Raw genomic sequence first — 25,273 nt, 5'->3', positions numbered from 1 at the left:
TAAAAAGTTTACTTTGATAATAAATGAACCTTTGAACCTTATCTATGAGCCTAATAATTGTACTAATGTCTATAAGATCTCCAAACAGTCTTAGTTGCTCCAGAAAAATCAACCCAGGTTTGTCCTGGCTCTTGTATTAGAACATGCCCTCTAATCCTGGCAGCATCCTGGTAAACCTCTTCAAAGCCACAAAGTCTCCACGTATTGGAGTGACCAGAACTGAATGCCGTACTCCAGATGCAGACTTAACAGAGTTTACATACAGTCCAGTCCATCATGGGTAAAACCCTCTTTATAAAGATGCAACATTACTTTGAACTTTAGTCTTAGACATTTTGACCCTGGAAAAAAGACTCTGATGACCTACTTATCTACATCTCTCATAAATTTATAAACTTCTAACAGGTTTCCTCTCATCCACTGCTGCTCTAGAGAAAAGAATCCAACCTCTCCTTAGAACTTATGCCCCCTAATTCAGGCAGCATCCTGGTGAACCTCTTCTGTGCTCTCTCCAAAGCCGCAACATCCTTCCTGGAATGTAGTGACCAGAGTTGTGCACAATTCCCGAAGTATTTGTGATATGGTCCTAATCAAAGTCCTATTGCTGCGACAGCATTTTGATTCAGGCAGTTCAGACTGGCAACATCTCCTCCACAGTCTCCATCAGCACATGTGCACCACAAGGCTGTGTGCTTAGCTCCTCGCTCTCAAAGTTCAAAGTAAATTTATTATCAACCATATACAATGCTGAGATTCATTTTCTTGCAGGTATTCACAGTAGTCCAAGAAACACAATGGACAGACAAACGACCAATGTGCAAAAGACAACAAACTGCTCAAATACAAAAGGAAAAATAAATAAATAAATAAGCGATAAATATTGAGAACATGAGATGAAGAGTCCTTGAAAATGAGTCCACAGGTTGTGGGAACATTTCAATGATGGGGCAAGTGAAATTGAGTGAAGTTATCCCCCTTGGTTCAGGAGCCTGATGGTTGAGGGGTAATAACTGTTCCTGAATCTGGTGGTGTGGGTCCTGAGGCTCCTGTATCTTCTTCCTGATATCGGCAGTGAGAAGAGAGCACGGTCTGGGTGGAGGGGGTCCTTGATGATGGATGCTGCTGTCCTGTGACAGCGTTCTGTGTTGTTGTGTTTTACCCGTGATGGACTGGGCTACGTCCACTACTTCTTGTATGATTCTCCATTCAAGGGCATTGGTGTTTCCATAGCAGACTGTGATGCAGCTCGTTAGTATACTCTCCACAATACATCTATAGAAGTTAGTCAAAGTTTTAGATGTCATGCGGACTCTTTGCAAACTCCTAATGAAGTAGAAGAGGTGTTGTACTTTCTTCGTAATTGGACTTACGCACTGGAATCAGGACTAGTCCTCTGAAATAATAACACCAACGAAATTAAGGTTGCTGACATTCTCGTCCTCTGATCCCCCAATGAGGATTGGTTCGTGGACCTCAGTTTCCTCCTACTGAATTCCTTGGTCCCTGGTCTTGCTGACATTGAGTGAAAGGTTGTTGTTGCAGCACCACTCAGCCAGATTTTCAACCTCCCTCCTATATGCCGATTTGTCACCACCATTGATTTGTCCAACAGCAATGGTGTCTGTCATCAGCAAACTTAAATATGTCATTAGAGCTGTGTTTAGCCGCACAGACATAAGTGCAAAGCAAGGAGAGCACTCAATCACAGCTATACTATGAGAAGCAATGCCTACCATAAGACCATAAGATATAGGAGCAGAATTAGGCCATTCAGCCCATCGAGTCTGCTCCGCCATTCAATCATGAGCTGATCCAATCCCTCCAGTCATCCCCACTCCCCTGCCTTCTCTCCATACCCTTTGATGCCCTGGCTACTCAAGAAGCTATCTATCTCTGCCTTAAATGCACCCAATGACTACCATTCTATGCCTAGACCACACTTTGGGAAATCTGGTCACTTGACTGTCCTCCTCCATTAATTTGGGAGACAATAACAACCATGTAGACCTCCCAGCCTAACCACGGCAACTTATTCCCATCAGCTCTCCCCAGATTCCACCCCTCAACCACGCACTCCTTACAAACAGAGCCGGAGCTGGGAATTGATCCCAGGTCTGTGGAGCTGCGAGATAGTGACTCTCTGCATTGTGTCACTGTACGTGCAGTGGTTGCTAGCAGCCACAGGGTGGCAGATGCTGAACACTTGTCAGCAATTCTCAAAACAAGGTCATAAGACCTGAAAGCGAAATTAGGCCATTTTGGCCCATCGAGTTTTCTCCAGTCTTTAATCACGGCAGATTTATTTTCCTTCTCAAACCCATTCTCCTGCCTTCTCTCTGTAACCTTTGACACTCTTACTAATCAAAAACCTGTCAACCTCTGCTTTAAATATGCCCAATGACTTGGCTTCCACAGCACCTGTGGCAATGAATTCCACAGATTCACCCCCCCGGCTAAAAAATCCTCCCCATCTCTGCTCGAGATGGATGTCCATCTATACTAAGGCTGTGCCCTCTGGTCCTAGATTCCTGCTATAGGAAACAACCCCTCCATGTCCAATCTATCTAGGCCTTTCAATATTAGGTAGGTTGACCACTGCTCAGTGTTCAACATCATCTTACTTTCAGTTCTAATCAAAAAGCTCCAAAACCTGGGCCTTTGTACCACCCTCTGTAACTGAATCCTCAGCTTCTTCACCAGGAGACCACAGTCTGTACAGATTGGAAAAACGTCTCCACCTCGCTGACAATCAACAAGCAGAATCTCAGATGGTGACAAGGAGATGTATAGGAGCGAGGTAGATCAGCTGGTTGAGTAATGTCACAACAACAACCTTGCACTTAAGGTCAGTAAGGCCAAGGAATTGATTGTGGACTTCAGGAAGGGGAAGTTGAGGGAGCACACACTAATTATCCTTCAGGGATCAGAAGCGGAAAGAGAGCAGTTTCAAATTCCTGTGTGTCAACCTCTCTGAGGATTTATTCTGGCCCAACATATTGATGCAATTACAAAGAAGGCATGACAGCGGTTATATTTCATTAGGAGTTTGAGGAGTCTTGGTAGATCACTAAAGACGCTCATAATTTTCCATAGATGCACCGTGGAGAACATTTAACTGGTTATATCACTGTCTGGTATGGAGGGGTGGGGGCCACTGCACAGGATGAGGAAAAGCTGCAGAAAGTTGTTAACTCAGCCAGCTCCATCATAGCCACGAGCCTCCCCAGCATCGAGGACACCTTGGAAAGGTGCTGCCACAATAAAGGAGCATCTGTCATTCACACCCTCCATCACCAGGACATGCCCTGTTCTCACTGCTGCCGCCAAGGAGGTACAGTACGAGAGCCTGAGGACACACACCCACCACTTCAGGAACAGCTTCCTCCCCTCCACCATCAGATTTCTGAATGGACAGTGAAACCATGAACACTACACCATTTTTACTCTGTTTTTGCACTACTTATTTAATTCTATTTTCTCTTTTTATAGATTTTATTATTATACATTGCAACGTACGGCTGCCGCAAAACGACAAATTTCGTGGCGTACATATTGCACCTGATTCTGATTCAGTGAGATCCCCCTCATTCTCCTAAACTCCAGTGGGTACAGGCCCAGAGCCATCAAGCGCTTCCCATACACGAACCCCATCTTACGAAGCTCCTCTGTGTCCTTTCCAATGCTTGCATATCCTTTCTTAGATAAACAACTTAGAACAGTACAGCATAGCCCATGATGTTGTGTTAACACTTTAACCTACTCCAAGATCAACCTAACCCTTCCCTCCCATATAACTCCACAGCCTCAGTTCAGTGCAGTGAACAGTAAGCCTCATGGAGCAGCAAGCTGAATACTGGCCAGTCCCTCACCTCTGACCTCGACACCCTGACCTTTTCGATCTGGCCCAGCACTTAAACTCACAACCTGGGCTGTTCCTTGCTCTCAGACCCAGGTCCTGGTCCGGGACCTGCCACCTTGACTCTGCCTTGCCTCCGGTCACCTCACCTCGGTTCTGCCTCATTGAGTTGCCTGCAACTCCATTGCAGTGATGGTCAAACATTGATTCTTTCCCCAGTCTCAGGCCTGGGCCCTCCGCCTCGATTCAGCCCGTACCCGCCACGCTGCAGCTGACCTGCACCCTCAGGACTGCCGTTCACACCGCACAAATGCCAGGTTGTGCAGGCGGCTCGAAAGCTCAGCTCCGAAAAGGAAAGTACAGGCTACCGATCGCAGTGAGCGTATCCGAGAAAAAGTCTGTTTAATACAGTGATTTATAGTTTTGTTTGTTTTGTTTGCTACCTGCAAGTCATCACTGTGCCTCACCAGCACATGTTCAAGTTCAATTGTCATTCAACCACACATGAATACAACTTACTGAAAGAGTGTTTCTTCAGGAACAACATTACCAACAACACACAGCACATAGCACAAGTAGTTACAACCGTAAACAAGTATGGTTAAAATTTCAGAAAAACATAGTCACAAAGAACAAAAGTATATATAGCCTAAGTCCCTGAGTGGCATGACTGAGAATTGATGGTAAGGGGAGAAAGGGAGGGGGAGAAGGGGAAGAGAGCCAGGCCTGGCCAAGCTTGTTCTTCCGCCGAGTGAACACAGGAGGGCAGCACTGAGTGAACACTGGACAGCAGCCCCAACGGAAGGGGCCAGTCCCAACTCAGACACAATTTCCAGCGCGCCCTGCCTCTCCGCCTCAGTGCTCATCTCCTGGCCAGCTGTAACAGGTGAACACGGAGCCTTGTCCTAGTCCTCACCACAACCGAGGCAATATAGCTTCCCCACTGTCGGTCACGCCAATGAACCAGTGAACCAGTCTGACAGTATTCTACATTACCAATGTCCAACAGGGTCTTGTGATCACAATAGAAACATCCAAGACAATTCCTCGCACTGTGCACCATCTAACAATAGCCCTGTCCGGGCAACAACACAACAATGGTACGCAACAAGCCCAGCTGCATAAGCAACTTGCCGACAGGAAAGTCCTGCAGTGCTTGACGATCTGAGTATCCTGCAGTGACTTGTTATCGTAATAAAGATGTACAGATGAAAAAATACACCTTTGATTGGACCCGGAGTAGCTGTGGTGTCCGAGAGCATAGCAAATGTTTATAACCTAGATTCATCATTTCAACATTGCTTACTTTCTAATGGTGTTACAAACAGCAATTACTAAACTGAACAAATTTATCCAGTTACCTCTGGTCCTGGAAGTCCTTGCAAACCAGGTGGTCCAGCGTCACCCAATTTACCCTAGGACAAACAGCAAACACTGAGTCAAAGCGTAATTAAAATAAATTTCAAAAAAATAGCCTGCAGATCTGGAGATATGAAATAAAAACAGAATTAAGCTTCACGGAAACACACAAAGTGCTGAAGGAACTCAGTAGGTCAGACAGCAACTTTTTAAAAAAAGTATTTATTTATTGAGATAGAGTGCAGAATAGGCCATTCTGGCCCTTCTAGTTACATAGAAACATAGAAAACCTACAGCACAATACAGGCCCTTCAGCCCACAATGCTGTGTCCAACATGTCCCTACCTTACAAATTACCTAGGGTTATCCATAGCCCTCTATTTTTCTAAGCTCCAAGTACCTGTCCAGGAGTCTCTTAAAAGACCCTATCATATCCGCCTCCACCACCGTTGCCAGCATCGCATTTGACGCACTCACCACTCTCTGCACAAAAAACTTACCCCTGACATCCCCTCTGTACCCACTTCCAAGCACCTTAAAACTGCGCCCTCGCGTGCTAGCCATTTCAGCCCTGGGAAAAAGCCTCTGACTATGCACATGATCAATGCCTCTCATCATCTTATCCTACCTTATCAGCTATCAGGTCACCTCTCAAACTCCGTCACTCCAAAGTAAAAAGGCCGAGTTCATTCAACCTATTCTCGTAAGGCATGCTCCTCAATCCAGGCAACATCCTTGTAAATCTCCTCTGCACCCTTTCTATGGTTTCCACATCCTTCCTGTAGTGAGGCGACCAGAACTGAGCACAGTACTCCAAGTGGGGTCTGACCAGGATCCCATATAGCTGCAACATTACCTCTCGGCTCCTAAATTCAATCCCACGATTGATGAAGGCCAATGCACCGTATGCCTTCTTAACCACAGAATCAACCTGTGCAGCAGCTTTGAGTGTCCTGTGGACTCGGACCCCAAGATCTCTCTGATTCTCCACACTGCCAAGAGTTTTACATTTAATACAATATTCTGTCATCATATTTGACCTACCAAAATGAACCACCTCACACTTATCTGGGTTGAACTCCATCTGCCACTTCTCAGCCCAGTTTTTGCATCCTATTGATGTCTGGCTGTAACCTTTGACAGCCCTCTACACTATCCACAAGACCCTCAACCTTTGTGTCATCAGCAAATTTACTAACCCACTTCACTTCTTCATCAAGGCCATTTATAACAATCACGAAGAGTAGGGGGTCCCAGAAGAGATCCCTGAGGCACTCCACGAGTCCTGATTTTGCAATCACTGACACCAGCCAGACAATCTCTGAAGAGTGTTGATAATGGCTGGAGTTACCTGTCTTGTAAGACACTACCCAGAGGAAGGCAATAGCAAACCACTTCTGTCGAAATATTTGCCAAGAACGAGCATGGTCGTGGAAAGACACATAACGATAATGTCATACAACACAGCACATAATGATGATGTCATACAACACGGCACATAACGATGATGTCATACAACATGGCACGTAACGATGATGTCATACAACATGGCACGTAACGAATGAGCAGGAGGGATATGGACTAAATGCAGATAGCATTGTAGCCCGTAGCAGTTAGCACAACGCTGTACAGCGCCAGCAATAGGGGTTCCATTGCTACCACAGTCTGTAAGGAGTTTGTATGTTCTCCCTGTGACTGCATGGGTTTCCTCTGGGTGCTCCAGTTTCCTCCAGGGTTAATAATTTGTGGGCATGCTATGTTGGCACTAGAAGCGTGGTGACACTTGTGGGAAGATGCCCACCACATTCTGGGACCGTCTTGGCCGTTGACACAAATGATGCATTTCACTGTACGTTTTGATTGTTCGATGTACATGTGACAATAAAGATAATGTTTAAATCTTTAAAGGGGACTGGCTGAGAAGAGCTTCTTGGTCAGTATGGATGGATGAGTTGGGCCAAAAGCCTTGTCTCCAAGCCAAATAGCTCGCTCGTCCCACAAACACCCACTGAGTTTTGATGTGGCAGATTCATTCGGGTGGATGGATGCAACCTACCTGTGGGCCCGGTTTCCCTCTCAGTCCGGGTGCTCCAGGGAGGCCAATGGTGCCCTTTTAAAAGAAATGACAAAATATATATCTACAATTATAATGGCTCAGCAATAACCCATCCCTGCCTACAGTGTGACCCTCCCTCAGTACCGCCCCTCCCACAGTGTGACCCTCCCTCAGTACCGCCCCTCCCACAGTGTGACCCTCCCTCAGTACCACCCCTCCCACAGTGTGACCCTCCCTCAGTACCGCCCCTCCCACAATCTGACTCTCCCTCAGTAACACCCTTCCCACAGTTTGACCCTCCCTCTGTACCACCCCCCCATAGTGTAACTCTCCCTCAATAACACCCCTCCCACAGAGTGATCCTCCCTCGGTACCACCCCTCCAACAGTGTGACCCTCCCTCGGTACCACCCCCCACTCCACAGTGTGACCCTCCCTCAGTACCGCCCCACCCACAGTATGACCCTCCCTCGATACCACCCCTCCCAGTGTGACCTTCCCTCGGTACCGCCCCTCCCACAGTGTGACCCTCCCTCAGTACCACTCCTCCCAGAGTGTGACCCTCCCTCTGTACCACCCCTCCCACAGTGTGACTCTCCGTCGGTACCACCCCTCCCACAGTGTGACCCTCCCTCGGTACCGCCCCTCCCACAGTGTGACCCTCCCTCGGTACCGCCCCCTCCCACAGTGTGACCCTCCTCGGTACCGCCCCCTCCCACAGTGTGACCCTCCCCCGGTACCACCCCTCCCACAGTGTGACCCTCCCCCGGTACCACCCCTCCCACAGTGTGACCCTCCCTCAGTACCACCCCTCCCAGAGTGTGACCCTCCCTCTGTACCACCCCTCCCACAGTGTGACTCTCCCTCAGTACTGCCCCTCCCACAGTGTGACCCTCCCTCAGTACCACCTCCCCACAGTGTGACCCTCCCTCAGTACCACCCCTCCCACAATCTGACTCTCCCTCAGTAACACCCTTCCCACAGTTTGACCCTCCCTCTGTACCACCCCCCCATAGTGTAACTCTCCCTCAATAACACCCCTCCCACAGAGTGATCCTCCCTCGGTACCACCCCTCCAACAGTGTGACCCTCCCTCGGTACCACCCCCCACTCCACAGTGTGACCCTCCCTCAGTACCGCCCCACCCACAGTATGACCCTCCCTCGATACCACCCCTCCCAGTGTGACCTTCCCTCGGTACCGCCCCTCCCACAGTGTGACCCTCCCTCAGTACCACTCCTCCCAGAGTGTGACCCTCCCTCTGTACCACCCCTCCCACAGTGTGACTCTCCGTCGGTACCACCCCTCCCACAGTGTGACCCTCCCTCGGTACCGCCCCTCCCACAGTGTGACCCTCCCTCGGTACCGCCCCCTCCCACAGTGTGACCCTCCTCGGTACCGCCCCTCCCACAGTGTGACCCTCCCCCGGTACCACCCCTCCCACAGTGTGACCCTCCCCCTGTACCACCCCTCCCACAGTGTGACCCTCCCTCGGTACCACCCCTCCCAGAGTGTGACCCTCCCTCTGTACCACCCCTCCCACAGTGTGACTCTCCCTCAGTACTGCCCCTCCCACAGTGTGACCCTCCCTCAGTACCGCCCCCCCCACAGTGTGACCCTCCCTCAGTACCACCCCTCCGACAGTGTGACCCTCCCTCAGTACCACCCCTCCACAGTGTGACCCTCCCTCAGTACCACCCCTCCACAGTGTGACCTTCCCTCAGTACCACCCCTCCACAGTGTGACCCTCCCTCAGTACCACCCCTCCCTCAGTACCGCCCCTCCCACAGTGTGACCCTCCCTCAGTACGAACCCTCCCGCAGTACCAATGCTACATTTAAGAGTGATGGTGTTAAAGTTTGTAAGACACCAAGAGACCAATATAGATGTGTACGTACCCGATCGCCAGGGAATCCTCTTTCTCCGGGAGGTCCCATCAGACCGTGATCACCCTGGGTAAAATATCATCACACACAGATTAAAACGTTTGTCCACAGTGAGTGCTCCCACTTAAGCTGCAGAAACACTGCGCACGTTCCCCAAGCACACAGCTCGACCAAACACACCCAAACTGCTCGTTAACTTTCTGCTCTTTCATCTTTCTTACTGCTCACTCATCCTGACCAAGAGTTTCGGCCTGAAACATTGGCTATTCATTCCTCTCCATAGATGTTGCGAGACCTGCTGAATTCCCTCGACGTTTTGTGTGTGTTTATTTATTTATTTTATTTGGAGATACAGCACATAACAGGCCCTTTGAGCTCCCCCAATTCAACCCCAGCGTAATCAGGGGACAATTAATTTAGTAACAAATACACCTGTGGACTGTGGGAGGAAACGGAGGCACCCAGAGGAAATCCACCCGGAGGACGTACAAACTCCTTACAGAGGATGCCGGAATTGAACGCTGAACTCTGATGCCCTGAGCTGTAATATCGCCATGGTAACCGCTATACTACTGTGGCGGTTGCTCTGGATTTCCGGCGGCTGCAGAACATCTTGTGTTTTTGTGAGTTTTTTTGTTAATTTCAGGTCAATGTGAAAACACCAAGGTCCGTGCAGACCTAAATCACTCAGTTCCTTTAACACTGATGGCAACCTCCCTCAGTGTGTCTCAGTGAGAAACCACATCAAAGACCGTTGGGGCAGAAAACAGCCAGGCGAGCAACTTCAGGTTGGAAATTAAAGGCTAATATTAGGTAAGAAGATACAGAGCCCTGAGGTCCCAGATCAGCAGGTTCGGGAAAAGCTACTTTCTTACAAAAATCAGGTTCTTGAACCAAGCAGCACAGCCATAAACCTACTCCAACAACAGACCATCTTTTGTGCCACCATTCAATGTCATTTCCAGTACATAAGCGTAAGGGAAAATGAAATAATTATTACTTCAAATCAAAGGCAGTGCAAAGAAACAATAAGATAAGGAACATGATAATAATAAAACACAACAAATATGAATACATCAGATAGCTTATTTACACAGATTGATTGTATGTCCATAAAGTGACTTTAGGCACAGGAGTGTCTGTACATAAGGTGACTGACAGGAAATGATAAAGTAGTGGTGATTGGGGGGTGTGGAGGGGTGGGTTAGTGGGTGGAGGTGTTGATCAACCTCACTGCTTGGGGAAAGTAACTGTTTTTGAGTCTGGTGGTCCTGGTGTGGATGCTACGCAGCCTCCTCCCCGATGGGAGTGGGACAAACAGTCCACGAGCAGGGAGGGTGGGATGCTTCATGATGCTACTGGGCCTCTTCTGGCACCGATCTGTATCAATGTCCTTGCTGGCTGGTGATGTGCTGGGCAGTTTTGATTACCTGTGGTGGAGCCTTGCTCTCTGCCACGGTGCAGTTTCTATGCCGTGCAGTGATGCAGCTTGTTAGGAATTTGCTTACGGAGCGTTTATAGAAAGACATGAGAATAGAGGTACACAGTGCACTGCGGACCACCTCTTGCATTATCATGGACTTGTCTCTCTGTTTTTGTTTTGTGCTAATGTCTTGATTTGCACTGTCTCCTTGTTCTTCACTGCTTTGTATTATTTACGTATAATTTAATTCCTAGAAGCTGTCTCAACCTGCTACTTTCCTGTTCTACAGCCTTTTCCTTCGCTGTCTTGTATAATCGGGTGCCACGGTAGTATAGCGGTTAGCATGGTGCTATTACAGCTCAGGGCATTGGATTTCGGAGGTCAATACCGGTGTCCTTTGTAATCAAGTTTGTACAGTCCTCCCTGTGTGTGCGTGGGTTTCCTGGGTTTTGTCCAGGTGCTTTGCTCGACCCCACTGAGTTCCTGCGGCAAATCATCACCACAAGAGATTCTGCAGATGCTGGAAATCCAGAGCAACACACACAAAATGCTGGAGGAACTAGCAGGACAGGCAGCATCTGCGGAGGGGAATAAAGAGTCGATGTTTTGGGCTAAGACCCTTCATCAGGATGGGAAAGGAAGGGGGCAGAAGCCAGAATGAAAGAACGAACAAGTTTTGAGAATGTGCAGGGTGCACAAGCATCTCCATACCACTGGCACCAACATAGCATGGTCACAACTCATTAAACCTAACCCTTTTGTGGGAGGAAATCCCCAGAGTCACAGGGAGAACACACAAACAGCAATGGGAACTGAACCCTGATCGCTTGGCATTGTAAAGTGTTACACTAAAAGTTATGCTACAACACTCCATTTTCCCTCTGCCTTAACAGCATAGAGTTCCGATTGTCCTCACCTACCACCTCATGAACCTCTGTATCCAGCACATCATTCTTCAGAACTTCAACCATCTCCAATGGAACCCCACCTCCAAGCACATCTTCACCTCCTTCCCTCACTCCCTGCGAGGGATCGCTCTTCTTGTGACTGCCTTGTCCAGTCGTTCCACCTCACTAATCTCTCTCCTGGAACTTGTCCCTGTAAGCAGGACAAATACAACACCTGCCCATTCACCTCCTCCCTCACCTTCATTCAGGGCGCAAAATAGTCCTTCCAGGTGAGACCCCATGTAGATTGGAGGGCCACGGTGACAAGGAACTTCGCTCAATCTGCAACAAGCAAGTTTTCCTTGTGGCCAACCATTTTAATTCCAACACCCATACCCATTCCGACATGTTGGTCCATGGCCTCCTCTACTGTCATGATGAAGTTTCTCTCAGGTTTGAGGAGCAACTTCAAATCCTGTTTGAGTAGTCTCCAACCTGATGGCATGAACATCAATGTCCCTACGTTTTGATGATTTTCCCCTCCCCCATCTCTTATTTTCCATTCCCTCTTCTGACTCCCCTCTTAACCCTTTTCTTCTGCTCACCTGCCAACCGCCTCCCCCTTCTTCCTGTGGTTCACTCTCTTCTCCTATCTGATTTCTTCTTCTCCAGCTCTTTACCTTTCTCACTTAACACCTCCCAGCTTATCACTTTATCCACACCTCACCCACCCACCTGGCTTCACCTGTCACCTGCCAGCTTGTGCTCCACCTTTCCCCCATCTTCTTCTCCTGGATTCTGCCCCCTTCCTTTCCAGTCCTGATGAAGGGTCTCAGCCTGAAAACGTTGACTGTTTATTCATTTCTATAGATGCTGCCTGACCTGTTGAGTTCCTCCAGCATTTTATCTGTGTTGCATTGGATTTCCAGCATCTGCAGAATCTCTTGTATTTATGTCTTCCAATCCTTCCCAATTTTCTCAATCCATCAAACCCCATTAGTCTTCTTCCAATCCTTCCCAATCTTCATTAAAAACAAACCTAATTTTCTCTCCTCTCTCATTCTGATGAAACATTTAACCATTTTTTTCTCCACAGCTGCTGCCTGACCTCTCATGTCCTTCCAGCATTTTTAGTTTTTACTTCAAATCTGCAATTTTTTTGATTTTCAGACACAATTGAAAGAAGTGCTGGGATAGACATTTCCAAGCCTTTACAGTATCACACATACACTGAAACTTAAAAATACCCAACCACCGCCCAACAGAGTAACACTGTATTATATTTGGAATTAGACCTTGCAAAACTTTAATGCTAATGAAGTGTGTTTGGATAAATATTACTCTCACCCAAAGGCCAAAGGAACTGTTACATATCTAAAATACTTCAACAAAATAATATTAAAAACAATCTATTCCTTCCAAATGTATTACCAATGTGTAAACAATGTCATGTAACTGTGCAGTTTGTAATTTTTTACTTGGTGTAAGTTGGCAAAGAGAGTACAAGGAAGAGAAAACCCAGCAGATCTGCCAGGGAGACCATACCACAATAAGAAATAGAGCAGAATTAGGCCATTTGGCCCATCGTGTCTGCTCTGTAATTCAATAATGGCTCATTTATTTTCCCTCTCAAACCCAAACCCCTGCCTTCTCCCTGACATCCCTGACAACCATTGACATCCTGACTAAACAAGAACCTATCAACCTCTGCTTTAAATATACCCAATGACTCGACCCCCACAGCAGCCTGTGGCAATGAATTCCACTGATTCACCACCCTCTGGCTAAAGAAATTCCTCCTCACCTCTGTTCTAAAAGGATGTCCCTCTATTCTGAGGCTGTGCCCTCTGGACTCTCCCGCTATAGGGTGGTGGTTAGTGTGACGTTGTTACAGCTCCAGACATCACGGAGTTCAGAATTCAATTCCAGCACTCACTGTACATCCTCCCCACAGAACCCGTGGGTTTTTCTCATGTGCTCCAGTTTCCTCCCGTAGTCCATGTATGCTAATTGGTCATTGTATATTGTCCTGTGATTAGGTTCAGATTAACTGGGGTCGTGGAGTTGCTGGGGTGACATGGTTCAAAAGGCTGGAAGGAGAACATCCTCCCTACATCCCGCCACCCTACCAGGGATAGGGTTTCTCTTGTCCTCACCTACCAGCCCACCAGCCTCCAGGTCCAGTACCTAACTCTCCGCAATTTCTACCATCTCCAACGGGATCCCACCACCAAGCACATCTTTCCCTTCACCCCCTTCCCCTTTCTGCAGGGATCCCTCCCTATGTGACTCCCTTGTCCATTCATCCCTCCCCACTGATCTCCCTCCTGCACTTATCCTTGCAAGCGGAACAAGTGCTCCACCTGTCCCTACGCCTCCTCCCTCACTACCATTCAGGCCCCAGACAGTCCTTGCAGGTGAGGCAACACTTCACCTGTGAGTCTGTTGGGGTCTTATATTGTGTCCGGTGCTCCCAATGTGGCCTCCTGTATATCGGTGAGACCCAACATAGAGTGGGAGAGCACTTTGCCAAGCACTTACGCTCCGTCTGCCAGGAGAAACGGGATCTCCCAGTGGCCAGCCATTTTAATTCCACTTCCCATTCCTATTCTGACATGTCAGTCCATGGCTTTCTCTACTGTCGCGATGAGGCCACACTCAGGTTGGAGGAACAACATCTTATATTCCGTCTGGGTAGCCTCCAACCTGATGGCATGAACATTGATTTCTCAAACTTCCAGGAATGCCCCCCCCCCTCCATTCACCATTCCCCATTCCCTTTTCCCTCTCTCACCTCATCTCCTTGCCTGTCCATCACCTCTCTTTAGTGCTCCTCTTCCCTTTTCTTTCTTCCATGGTCTCCTATTCTCTCCTATCAGACTTCTCCTTTTCCAGCCCTGTACCTCTTTCACCAATCAACTTCCCAGCTTTTTACTTCATCCCTCCCCCACCTGGTTTCATCTGTCACCTTGAGTTTCCCTCTCCCCTCCCCCACCTTTTAAATCTACTCCTCATCTTTCTTTCTCCAGTCCTGTCGAAGGGACTAGGCTCGAAACGTCAACTGTACTTTTTTTACATAGATGCTGCCTGGCCTGCTGAGATCCTCCAGCATTTTATGTGTGTTGCTTGAATTTCCAGCATCTGCAGATTTTCTCTTGTTTGAATACAGGCTCATAGCCATCAAATGCTCCTCATACATTAACCGTTTCATCTCCAGAATCATTCGTGTGAACCTCGTTTGGATCCTCTCCAATGCCAGCACATCTTCTCTTAGATAAAGGACCGATGACATGTTGACAGTAATCAAAGTGCAACTGACCAATGCCTAATGAAGCATTTCATTGCATGGTTCCATGTACACATGATTACTAAATCTGAATCTGATGAAGTGGGGAGGAAGAGGGATGAGACTAGGGTCTGGTTGGTGATTGGTGGACTGGGGAGCAGAGGAGGATGTTGGGAAATGGAGTCAGGTAGGGATAGTCAGCCCTCTGTGCCTGCTCTTAAGCTAGTAGATGGTGACAATTATGTACCTTGATAATAAATTTACTTCGACTTTGACTAGATCCAGCAGGCTGAGTCAGTGGTAAGGAAGACAAATGTGTTCATTTCGAGGATCAAATATAAAATTAATTTAATAAATGATGCACACAACTGGGAGCATTTAACAAGTAGTGTAACCTTATCCCACCTATTAAATGCTCTAATGGCAATGCGAATCAAGTAGCCTCTGACAACTAAATCCAGCTCCTGGTCTTCATGTGTGGCTTAGCTACCAAACCCAGCAGACCCATTTCTACTGACAGGAGAAGGGGCAAAAGCAAGCTACTGGTCCCATAAAAACAAATGCTTTGAGCAGATGGGGCTCGTCAGCCATGGTTGGCAGCTTATCTAGGAGAAGGAAAACTCCTTCTCAAACCTTTGCTGCCTTGTAGCCATACCCACTCACGGGGAAGGCTTTGAGAGAAAACCCAGAGTTAAAATCCAGAGCCAGGGTCTCTAAAGCAGGCCTAGGCTGACTTCAACATTAATTAGATTAGATTAGATTCAACTATATTGTCATTGTGCCGAGTACAGATACAAAGCCAATGAAATGCAGTTAGCATCTGACCTGAAATGCAAAGAATAGTGTTATTTACAAAATAACTGCAAATTAAAAGTGCACACAAATATATAAGCACTGAGGCAGTCCAATATGGGTGCAATACTGCTCAGCGCTGTGATGTGAGGTTCAGCAGGGTCACAGCCTCAGGGAAGAAGCTCTTCCTGTGCCTGCTGGTGCGGGAGCGGAGGCTCCTGTACTACCTACCGGATGGGAGGAGAGTAAAAAGTCCATGGTTAGGGTGAGATGCATCCTTGATAATGCTTTTCGCCCTGCCCAGGCAGCATTTATGGTAGATGTTCTCAATGGTGGGCTATTGGGTGCCGATAATCTGCTGGACCCTGTTCACCACACGCTGGAGTGCTTTGCGATCCGATACGGGACAATTGCCATACCACACTGAGATGCAGTTGGTGAGTATGCTCTCAATGGTACAGTGGTAAAAGTCTGTCAGTATCCTGGGACAGAGGTGAGCTTTCTTGATGCTGTGCAGGAAATAAAGGCGCTGTTGCACCTTTTTGATCAGGATGGAGGAGTTTAGGGACCAGGTGAGATCCTCGGAAATGTGGACACCAAGGAATTTGAAGCTTGATACACGCTCCACTACACGCTCCACTACAGCTCTGTGATGTAGATGGAGATGTGAGTGTGGCTCCTGGCATGCCTGAAGTCCACAATGATCTCCTTGGTCTTCTGGGTGTTAAGGGCCAGGTTGTTGTCGGCACACCACGCAGCCAGGTGCTGAACCTCGTCCCTGTAGGCCGTCTCGTCATCCCCTCTGATCAGACCAACCACCGTGGTGTCGTCTGTGAACTTGATTATGGAGTTAGAACTGTGTACAGGAATGCAGTCATAGGTGAAAAGGGAGTACAGAAGAGGGCTCAGCACACAGCTTTGAGGCACGCCGGTGTTCAGGGTGAGAGTGGAGGAGGAGAGGTTGTCTAACTTAACTGATTGGGGTCTGTTAGTCAGAAAATCCAAGGTCCAATTGCAGAGGGATGAGCTAATACCAAGCTGGCGAAGTTTGGCGATCAACTTGGAGGGGATCACAGTATTGAATGCCAAACTAAAGTCAATGAACAGCATTCTGACATAAGAGTTGGGGCTGTCCAGATGGGCCAGGGCAGAGTGAAGTGCTGTGGAGATGGCGTCCTCTGTGGACCTGTTGGTGCGATAGGCAAATTGATGGGGGTCCAGGATAGCGGGCAGACAGGATTTCAGATGTGATAGAACCAGTCTCTCAAAGCACTTTGCAATGATGGGGGTGAGTGCAACTGGACGGAAGTCATTCAGGCCCGTGGCAGTGGAATGCTTCGGCACTGGTATGATGGTGGCGATCTTGAAGCTTGTGGGGGCAACTGCCTGGGCCAGGGACAGATTAAAAATGTCTGTGAAGACCCCGGCCAACTGCCCCGCACAGACTCTGAGCACACGGCCAGGTATTCCATCTGGACCAGCTGCCTTCCGTACATTCACCCTGCTCAGGGTAGCGCAAACATCAGAGGTGCAAAGTGAGAGAGGCAGTTCCTGCGACACTGCTCGTACCAAACAGTATTGGTCTCTGTTGTTCCTTTGGATTCATCAGATGTGTGGAGAAGGGGAGCTTGCTACACGGACAACAGTTCCCTTTCCATATCGTACTGCCCAGGCTTGCATACTGACTTAAACAGCTAGCACGCATCATCCATGGCTGACCCTGAACAACAGAGGGCCATTCAGATTGAAAAGCAAGGATATAATACCAAGGCTTTATGGTCTATTAAAGCCTTGCGGTTTCATGGTCTTTTTGGTCTGATGGTCTGTTGGTTGCATTCTTTATTCCAGATCAACAACACAAAAACTGACTGGGCAGCACCCCTCAATTTTCTGGAATCTGGTGCTGAATGGTGGCTACAGAGCTGTGGTATTGCTCACTTTGAAGCTGATGTTGTTAATTTTGACAGAACAAATACCTTGGAAACTTGGAAGTAATCTGTTAAAATGTTTCTTCGGAGAACTGGGCAGGAATCAAAGCATACTGAGCCCATGTTTCTCCCCGACTGCGGTATGGATTCAATTGACGCTGGATTCCCTGGAGACGTTATTGTAAGGTGGAAGGCACATTCACAAGAGGAGATGGGACTCATGAATCACAAGGATGTCATGTCATAAGCACTGAGCTCATTTCGGAAAAACTCGTTCCACATGCAGTTGCTTCCGTCTCCTGTCAGTTTTATAAGCTTCAGGCGAGGTTGGCACATGTTCAGGGATGGGGATAAGACTGAAGTGATCGCTGACTACTGTAGAACACTACAGGCCCTTTGGCCCATCCAATCCATGCCGAACTGTTATTCTGCCTAATCCTATTGATCTGCACCTCGGAGCACCACCCTCCATATGCCTCCCATCTACACTGCTCACCATCCTCTGAGTGAAGAAGTTTCCCCCTCAGCTTCCTTCAAATATTTCACCTTTCACCCTCAACCCATGACCTCTAGTTCTAGTCTCACCCAACCTGACTGGAAAAAGTCTGCTTGCATTTACCCTATCTATGCCTTTCATAATTTTGTATACTCCTGTCAAATCTCCTGTCATTCCCCTATGCTCCAGGGAAACACATCTTAACCTGTTCAATCTTTCCTTGTAACTCAGGTTCTGTACTCCCAGCAATATCCTTGTAAATTTTCTCTGTACTCTTTCAATCTTATTGATATCTTTCCTATAGGGGTGTGACCAGAAATGCACACAATACTGCAAAGTAGGCCTCAGCAACGTTTTATACAATGGTTATGGGGGGGGGGGGGGGGGGGGGGGAGGCAGAATGCGGTAGAGAGAAACAATAAATCAGCCATGATGGAATGGCAGAGCAGACTCGATGGGTGGAATGGCCTAATTCTGCTCCTGTGTTTTATGGTCTCTAGTCATAGTCATACTTTATTGATCCTGAGGGAAATTGGTTTTCGTTACAGTTGCACCAACCAAGAGTAGAGTATAAATATAGCAATATAAAACCATAAATAATTAAATAGTAATATGTAAATTATGCCAGGAAATAAGTCCAGGACCAGCCTATTGGCTCAGGGTGTCTGACCCTCCAAGGGAGGAGTTGAAAAGTTTGATGGCCACTATGACAATTTTATTATAACATCTCAACTCCTGTGCTCAATACATTGACTTATGAAGGCCAGAAGCTTTCTTTACTACCCTATCTATGTGTGATATCACTTTTAAGGAATTATGAATCTGTATTCCCGGATCCCTCTGTTCCACTGCACTCCTCAATGCCCTACCGCCTCACTGTACTGTGCCACTACACAAGTTGGATAAAATCCTCGGCTGCTGTGCTGAACTGGTCTGTGTTGCTCCACATTGTCAGGAAACATACAATTAACCTCGTACTCTGCCTTCACGTTCAACCTTCCAAAGTGAATCCTTTGCACTTTTCCAGACTGAACTCGCTCTGCCACTCCCTAGCCCAGCTCTGCATCCCGCGAATGTCCTGTTGTAATCTACACCACCAACCTTTGTATCATCTGCAAACTTACTAACCCACCTTTCCACTTCCTCATCCGAGTCATTTATAAAATTCATAAAAAGAAGGCTTCCCAGGTCAGGCCACGTTCCCCCTGTGACCGCATGCTCTGTTTTCCTCCCACAGGTCAGTGGGTTAATCAGTCACTCGGAATTGTCCTGTACTACAGCTTCATGGCAAAATGCACCAATGGAGAGCTGATGGGCAAGTGCAAGAGTGAATAAGTTGCAGATACATGGGCAGTTGAGGAATAGGACTGATGGAATTGTCGCCCTGGGAGATGGAGTCATAGAGTCAGGCCTTTCTTCCCATCTAGTCTGTGCCAAGCTATTATTCTGCCTAGTCCCATTGAACCGCACCTGAACCATAGCCTCCACACCCCTCCTGTCCACCGACTTACTCAAACTTCTCCTAAACATTGCCATCAAAACCACATCTACTACTTTCACTAGCAACTTGTTTCACACTTGCTCCAAGCTCTGAGTGAAGAAGTTCCTCCTAATACTCCCCTTAAATATTTCACTTCTCACCCTTAATCCATGAACTATCAAGAAGGAGGTACAGCAGCCTGAAGACATACCCTCAGTGTTTCAGGAAGAGCTTCTTCCCCTCTGCCATCAGATTTCTCAATGGACAATGAGTCCATGAATACTACTTCACTACTTTTTCTCTCTCTTTTTACAATAATTTAATTTAACTATTTTTAATCTATATACTTTCTTACTGTAATTTACAGTTTTTATTATTATGTTTTGCAATGTGCTGCTACTGCAAACTACAAATTTCACGACAGTGATATGAAACCTGATTCGGATCTCTAGTTCTATGTTCACCCAGACTCAATGGCAAAGCCTCCTTGCATTTACCCTGTAGCATGAATCTGAGAGATACCCTGTGTTCGTTATATAATTATCACTGTTCAGGACCATTCAGATCCTTAGAAGAAAAGATTCCTTACAAATTAAAATATTTAAAGATAGAAACATTTAGATCACCTTATCACCTTTCAGTCCGGGTTGGCCGACATCTCCCACCAGACCCTGCAACAAGAATTGGAACAGAGGGCATCTCAGTGCCTGAAAGATATCGACCACCTGGTGGAAGAATAATTCATCAAAGATCGTATAGAATTGTGGTTTAGAAACGATACCTGAGGTCCGGGGATTCCGGGGAGACCAGTTGAGCCTTGAGGACCCACATCACCCTGCGTGGGAAGAGATGTGAACTGTGGTTACTGACAACACAGAGAACAGAGTTATTGAGAATGGAAACAGACCCTTCGGCCCATCTTATCAATGCCGAACAAGTAGCCTAACTGAGTTAGCAGCATTTATCTGCGTTTGTGCCCAGATCCCACTAAACCTTCAGGGTCATAGAGCCATAGAGTCATAGAAAAGTACAGCACAGAAACAGGCCCTTTGGCCCATCTAGTCTGTGCCAAATCATTTAAACTGCCTATTCCCATCGACCTGCACCCAGACCATAAACCTCCATACCCCTACCATCCATGTACCTATCCAAACTTCTCCTAAATGCTGAAGTCAAGTTCACAAGCACTACTTGTGCTGGCAGCTCATCCCGCACTCTCATGACCACTGAGTGAAGAAGTTCCCCCTCATGTTCCCCTTGAACTTTTCACCTTTCACCCTTAACCCATGACCTGTAGTTGCAGCCTCACCCAACCTCAGTGGAAAAAGCCAGCTTGGATTAACTGTATCTATATGCCTCATAATTTTGTATATCTCTTAACAAATCTCCCCTCATTCTCCTATGCTCCAGAAAATAAAGTCCTACCCTATTCTATCTTTCCCAACAACTCAAGTACTAGCAAAAGAGATTCCACAGATGCCAGAAATCCAGAGCAACACACACAAAATGCTGGAGGAACTCAGCAGGTCAGGCAGCATCTATGGAAATACAGTCAACATTTTGGGCTGAGACCCTGATTCAGGAGATCAATCGACATTTTGGATTGAGACTCTTCAGTGTAGGATCCATGTGAATGGGTGGTTTATTGTCAGTCATGCTCAGTGGGCAGAAAGGCCTGGTCCTGTGCTGTGTGACTTGAGTTCAGTGACCCAGCCCTTTCATCTTGATTGAATTCTCAGAAATCTACGCCAGCAGGCTTTCCCTGAATTCGAGATTTTGCTCCTTCCGAAGAATTATCAGCCCCGCCAATTTGGCAGAGATCCAAATCCTCCGTTATCTTGCTCGGCTGTCGATATGAGGGAAAAGAACAGGCTACCCCAAGCATCGTTCCGTCAGTTCTGGCAGTCAGTTCCTCCAAGGAACAGAGCGCATCTCCAGATAGATGGCTAAGAGTGAGAACAGCCTCCTTCAGTGCAATATCATTTCACAGTTCAAATCCACTCCTCGAGCAACTGCGTTTGAAGTTCCTGCCTTAACAGCGGCACTTTGCAAGGCATTTGGCTGCTGGCAAGATTCCCGCTAGCAATTCACAGTACTGAGCTTGTCTCCAGAACAGCTGTGGGGACGCTACATCTGGAGTCAACCCACGGCTGAGCCGAGGTCAAGGATTTACAAGCAATCTTGACAAATTCACTTTAAAAAGCTTTTAATGTTTAAAGGCATAAAAGAAAACTGCAGTTGCATCAAGTGATACCATGGCAGGAAGTGTCTATTCAATGGTTACCATCGCTCACTGCAGAATGAATGGGATGGATACCACGGCGGGAAGTATCTATTCAATGGTTACCATCGCTCAATGCAGAATGAATGGGATGGAGATAACAACTCGGATGTGACTTTGAAATCTGGATTTTCAATCAACAAGCTTCAAAACTTTAACCTTTGTACCTCCGTCTAAAATTGGATCCTTGACTTCCTCAATGGGAGACCACAGACAGTGCGGATCAGAAATAACATCTCCTCCTCCTCGCGGACAATCGACAGAGGCACATTTCAATGATGCGTGCTTAGTCCGCTGCTCTACCCTCCCTATACCCATGACTGCATGGCTAAGCACAGCTCAAACACCATCTATAAATTTGCTGGTGACAAAACCACTGCTGGCAGAATTTCAGATGGTGACGAGAGGTGTACTGGAGTGAGATAGATCAGTTGGTCGACTGGTGTCATAACAACAACCTCACACTCAACGTCAGTAAGACCTAGAAATTGATTGTGTACTTCAGGAGGGAGAGGTCAAGGGAACACACACCTGTCCTCATCGAGCGACCAGCAGAGGAAAGGGTGAGCAGTTTCATATTCCTGGGTGTCAACATCTCTGAAGATCTACTGTACCCTGGTCCTAGCATATTGATGCATTTCCAAAGAAGGCATGCCAGCAGCTATATTTCATTAGCAAGAGGAATTCTGCAGATGCTGGAAATTCAAGCAACACACATCAAAGTTGCTGGTGAACACAGCAGGCCAGGCAGCATCTTTAGGAAGAGGTACAGTCGACGTTTCAGGCTGAGACCCTTCGTCAGGACCGTCCTGAAACATCGAGTGTACCTCTTCCTAGAGATGCTGCCTGGCCTGCTGCGTTCACCAGCAACTTTGATGTGTGTAGCTATATTTCATTAGGAGTTTGAGTAAATTTAGAATGTCACCAAATCTCTGTAGATGTATCATGGAGAGCATTCCGATTGGTTACATCACCATCTGGTATGGGAGGGCCAATACACAGGATCAGAAAAAGCTGCAGAGAGTTGCGAACTTGGTCAGTCCTATCACAGGCAGTAGCCTCCGCAGCATCGAGGATAGATCAAAAAATAATGCCTCAAAATGGTGTCCTTCATTAAGGACCCCATCACCCAGGACATACCCCCTTCTCATTGCTACCATCAGGGAGGAGGTACAGGAGACTGAAGACACATTCAGTGTTTCAGGAACATTTTTCTCTGTAACGTAACACTTTGTTCTGCATTCTGTTATTGTTTTCCCTCAATGCAAAGCAGTAATTATTTAGCGATACAGCCCGGAACAAGCCCTGCTGGCCTTTCAAGCTGTGCTGCCAGCAACCTGTGATAAAATCCTATGCTAATCACGGGACAATTTACAATGACTCATTGACCTCCTAACTGGTACGCCTTTGGCCAGTGGGAAGAAACAAGAGCACCTGGGGGAAACTCGCACAGAACGTACAAGCTCCTTACAGAAGGTGCTGGAACTGAACTCTGAACTCCAATGCCCTGAGCTGTAAAAACATCGTGGTAACCACTACACTACTGCGGCACCCTTTACGTGATCTGTATAAACAGTATGCAAGACAACTTGTCACTCTACCTCAGTACATGTGACAATAATAAAATAATTTACCAATTTAATCCTAAACTATCTGGGATTCGGACAAAAGAACACTTGCTAGAAATTCACCTTGCTAGGGAGATACTAAGCAAGTGGCATCAGGACTTCTCTTCAGGGTTTATTCCTGAAGCCTTCCCTTTGAGTGGGTTTAGCCACAAGGCAGCGGAGGTTTGAGATCGGAATTTTCAATCTCTGAGATGAGATGCCAACCACAGCAGACAAGCCCCACCTGCCTAAAGCGACTGATAACCTGTCTTTGCTCTTTCTTCTGTCAGTAGAAATGGTTCCTGGTGATGTTGGTGAAGGAGACGCCCGAGATGTCGAGGGGGCTGGCCGGGATGTTGAAGGAGCCAGCCATAATGTTGGAGGAGCCTGTCGGGATATCGGAGGAGCCGGTCGGGATATCGGAGGAGCCTGTCGGGATATCAGAGGAGCCAGACTGGATATCAGAGGAGCCAGTCGGGATATTGGAGGAGCCTGTCGGGATATCAGAGGAGCTAGACGGGATATCGGAGGAGCCGGTCGGGATATCAGAGGAGCCAGACTGGATATCGGAGGAGCCGGTCGGGATATCGGAGGAGCCGGTCGGGATATCGGAGGAACCGGTCGGGATATCAGAGGAGCCTGTCGGATATCGGAGGAGCCGGTCGGGATATCGGAGGAGCCGGTCGGGATATCGGAGGAGCCTGTCAGATATCGGAGGAGCTGGTTGGGATATCGGAGGAGCCTGTCGAGATATCAGAGGAGCTAGACAGGATATAGGAGGAGCCTGTCGGGATATCAGAGGAGCTGGTCGGGATATCAGAGGAGCTGGTCGGGATATCAGAGGAGCTGGTCGGGATATCAGAGGAGCCGGTCGGGATATCGAAGGAGCCTGTCGGATATCGGAGGAGCCTGTTGGATATCGGAGGAGCCGGTCCGGATATCAGAGCAGCCGGTCAGTGTGTGGGAGGAACTGGTTTGGGTTCGGAGGACCAGACCTGAACCTGGCTGCAGACCAGGTTGCTGCCCACTACTCAGAAACATCGGATTTGCTGCAGCGTTACCATGGGGGATTGTCTCGGCCATTTTACTTCCAATCGTTGGACTCTGTTGGAACAACTGGGTCTCAAGCCTCGGGCTTACCCCCTGTGGTAGACCAGGTGAAGGCACGGAAGTGTGAGAGTGCGATGGAGTTTGCCTGGGGCCTGGCCTCACCCATCAGTGCTGCCCTCTCCTGTTTGAGCGGTGGAATGACAGGCTGGAGTACGTGTGTCTGTACACTGCCGAGAGACCGTACCACTGATCGCCAGACATTGTCGCTCAGGGTCTAGGACTATATAGATGTTATTTTTGATGAATATGCTTCTTTGCTTGGTATTTCGAATTATGCTACTGTACCTGCTTTTTGAATGTTACTCACTATTTTTAAGTTTGCTTGCTATTTTGTATGTTTTGCACCTTGGCCCCAGAGAAACACTGTCTCGTTCAGCCGTATCTAGGTATGGTTTGAATGATAATTCAACTTGATTTGATTAGATTTCTGCTGGGCTTGGTAGCTAAGTCACACAGGAAGGCCAGGATATGAATTTGGCTGTCAGAGGCTATTCGAGATGCACACCATTGGAAGCATTTAATAGATAGTGGGAGCTGATGCCCCACTATGTTGTAAAGTGCAGCACAGGTAAACAGGAAACTGCTCACTGTCCTAGTGAGGAGACCTCGGTGGTGACAGGGTACTCATTAATCTCACAGCCTCGGTGGTCACAGACTGTTACCCAGTCCGGCAGTCCTAGTCCTGATGCTCCTATACCTCCTTCCCAACAGCAGTGAGTCAAAGAGATTGTGGGATGAGTGTTAGGAATCCTCAACAATGCCTTAGGCTCTCTGTCTGCAATGATCCTGGTAAATATCACAAATGGGGGGAGGGAGACCCAATGAGC

The 25,273-nt window shown here is 47.6% G+C and overlaps 1 protein-coding gene across 1 annotated transcript in view; it reads right to left on the bottom strand.

The window, feature by feature from the left end:
• Window positions 1-25,273, bottom strand: part of LOC140206426 (uncharacterized) — a 620,054-nt gene that overhangs the window by 219,836 nt on the left and 374,945 nt on the right. The window contains exons 16-20 of the mRNA XM_072274794.1: window positions 20,230-20,283; window positions 20,075-20,119; window positions 9,169-9,222; window positions 7,272-7,325; window positions 5,218-5,271 (exon numbers count right to left, since the gene is read on the bottom strand). Coding sequence (XP_072130895.1) covers window positions 5,218-5,271; window positions 7,272-7,325; window positions 9,169-9,222; window positions 20,075-20,119; window positions 20,230-20,283 — 261 coding nt within the window. The remainder of the gene's footprint in view (window positions 1-5,217; window positions 5,272-7,271; window positions 7,326-9,168; window positions 9,223-20,074; window positions 20,120-20,229; window positions 20,284-25,273) is intronic.

Source organism: Mobula birostris, chromosome 12, assembly GCF_030028105.1.
Source record: "Mobula birostris isolate sMobBir1 chromosome 12, sMobBir1.hap1, whole genome shotgun sequence".
NCBI classification, from domain to species: Eukaryota; Metazoa; Chordata; class Chondrichthyes; order Myliobatiformes; family Myliobatidae; genus Mobula; species Mobula birostris.
This window is presented reverse-complemented; position numbering and strand designations above follow the sequence as displayed.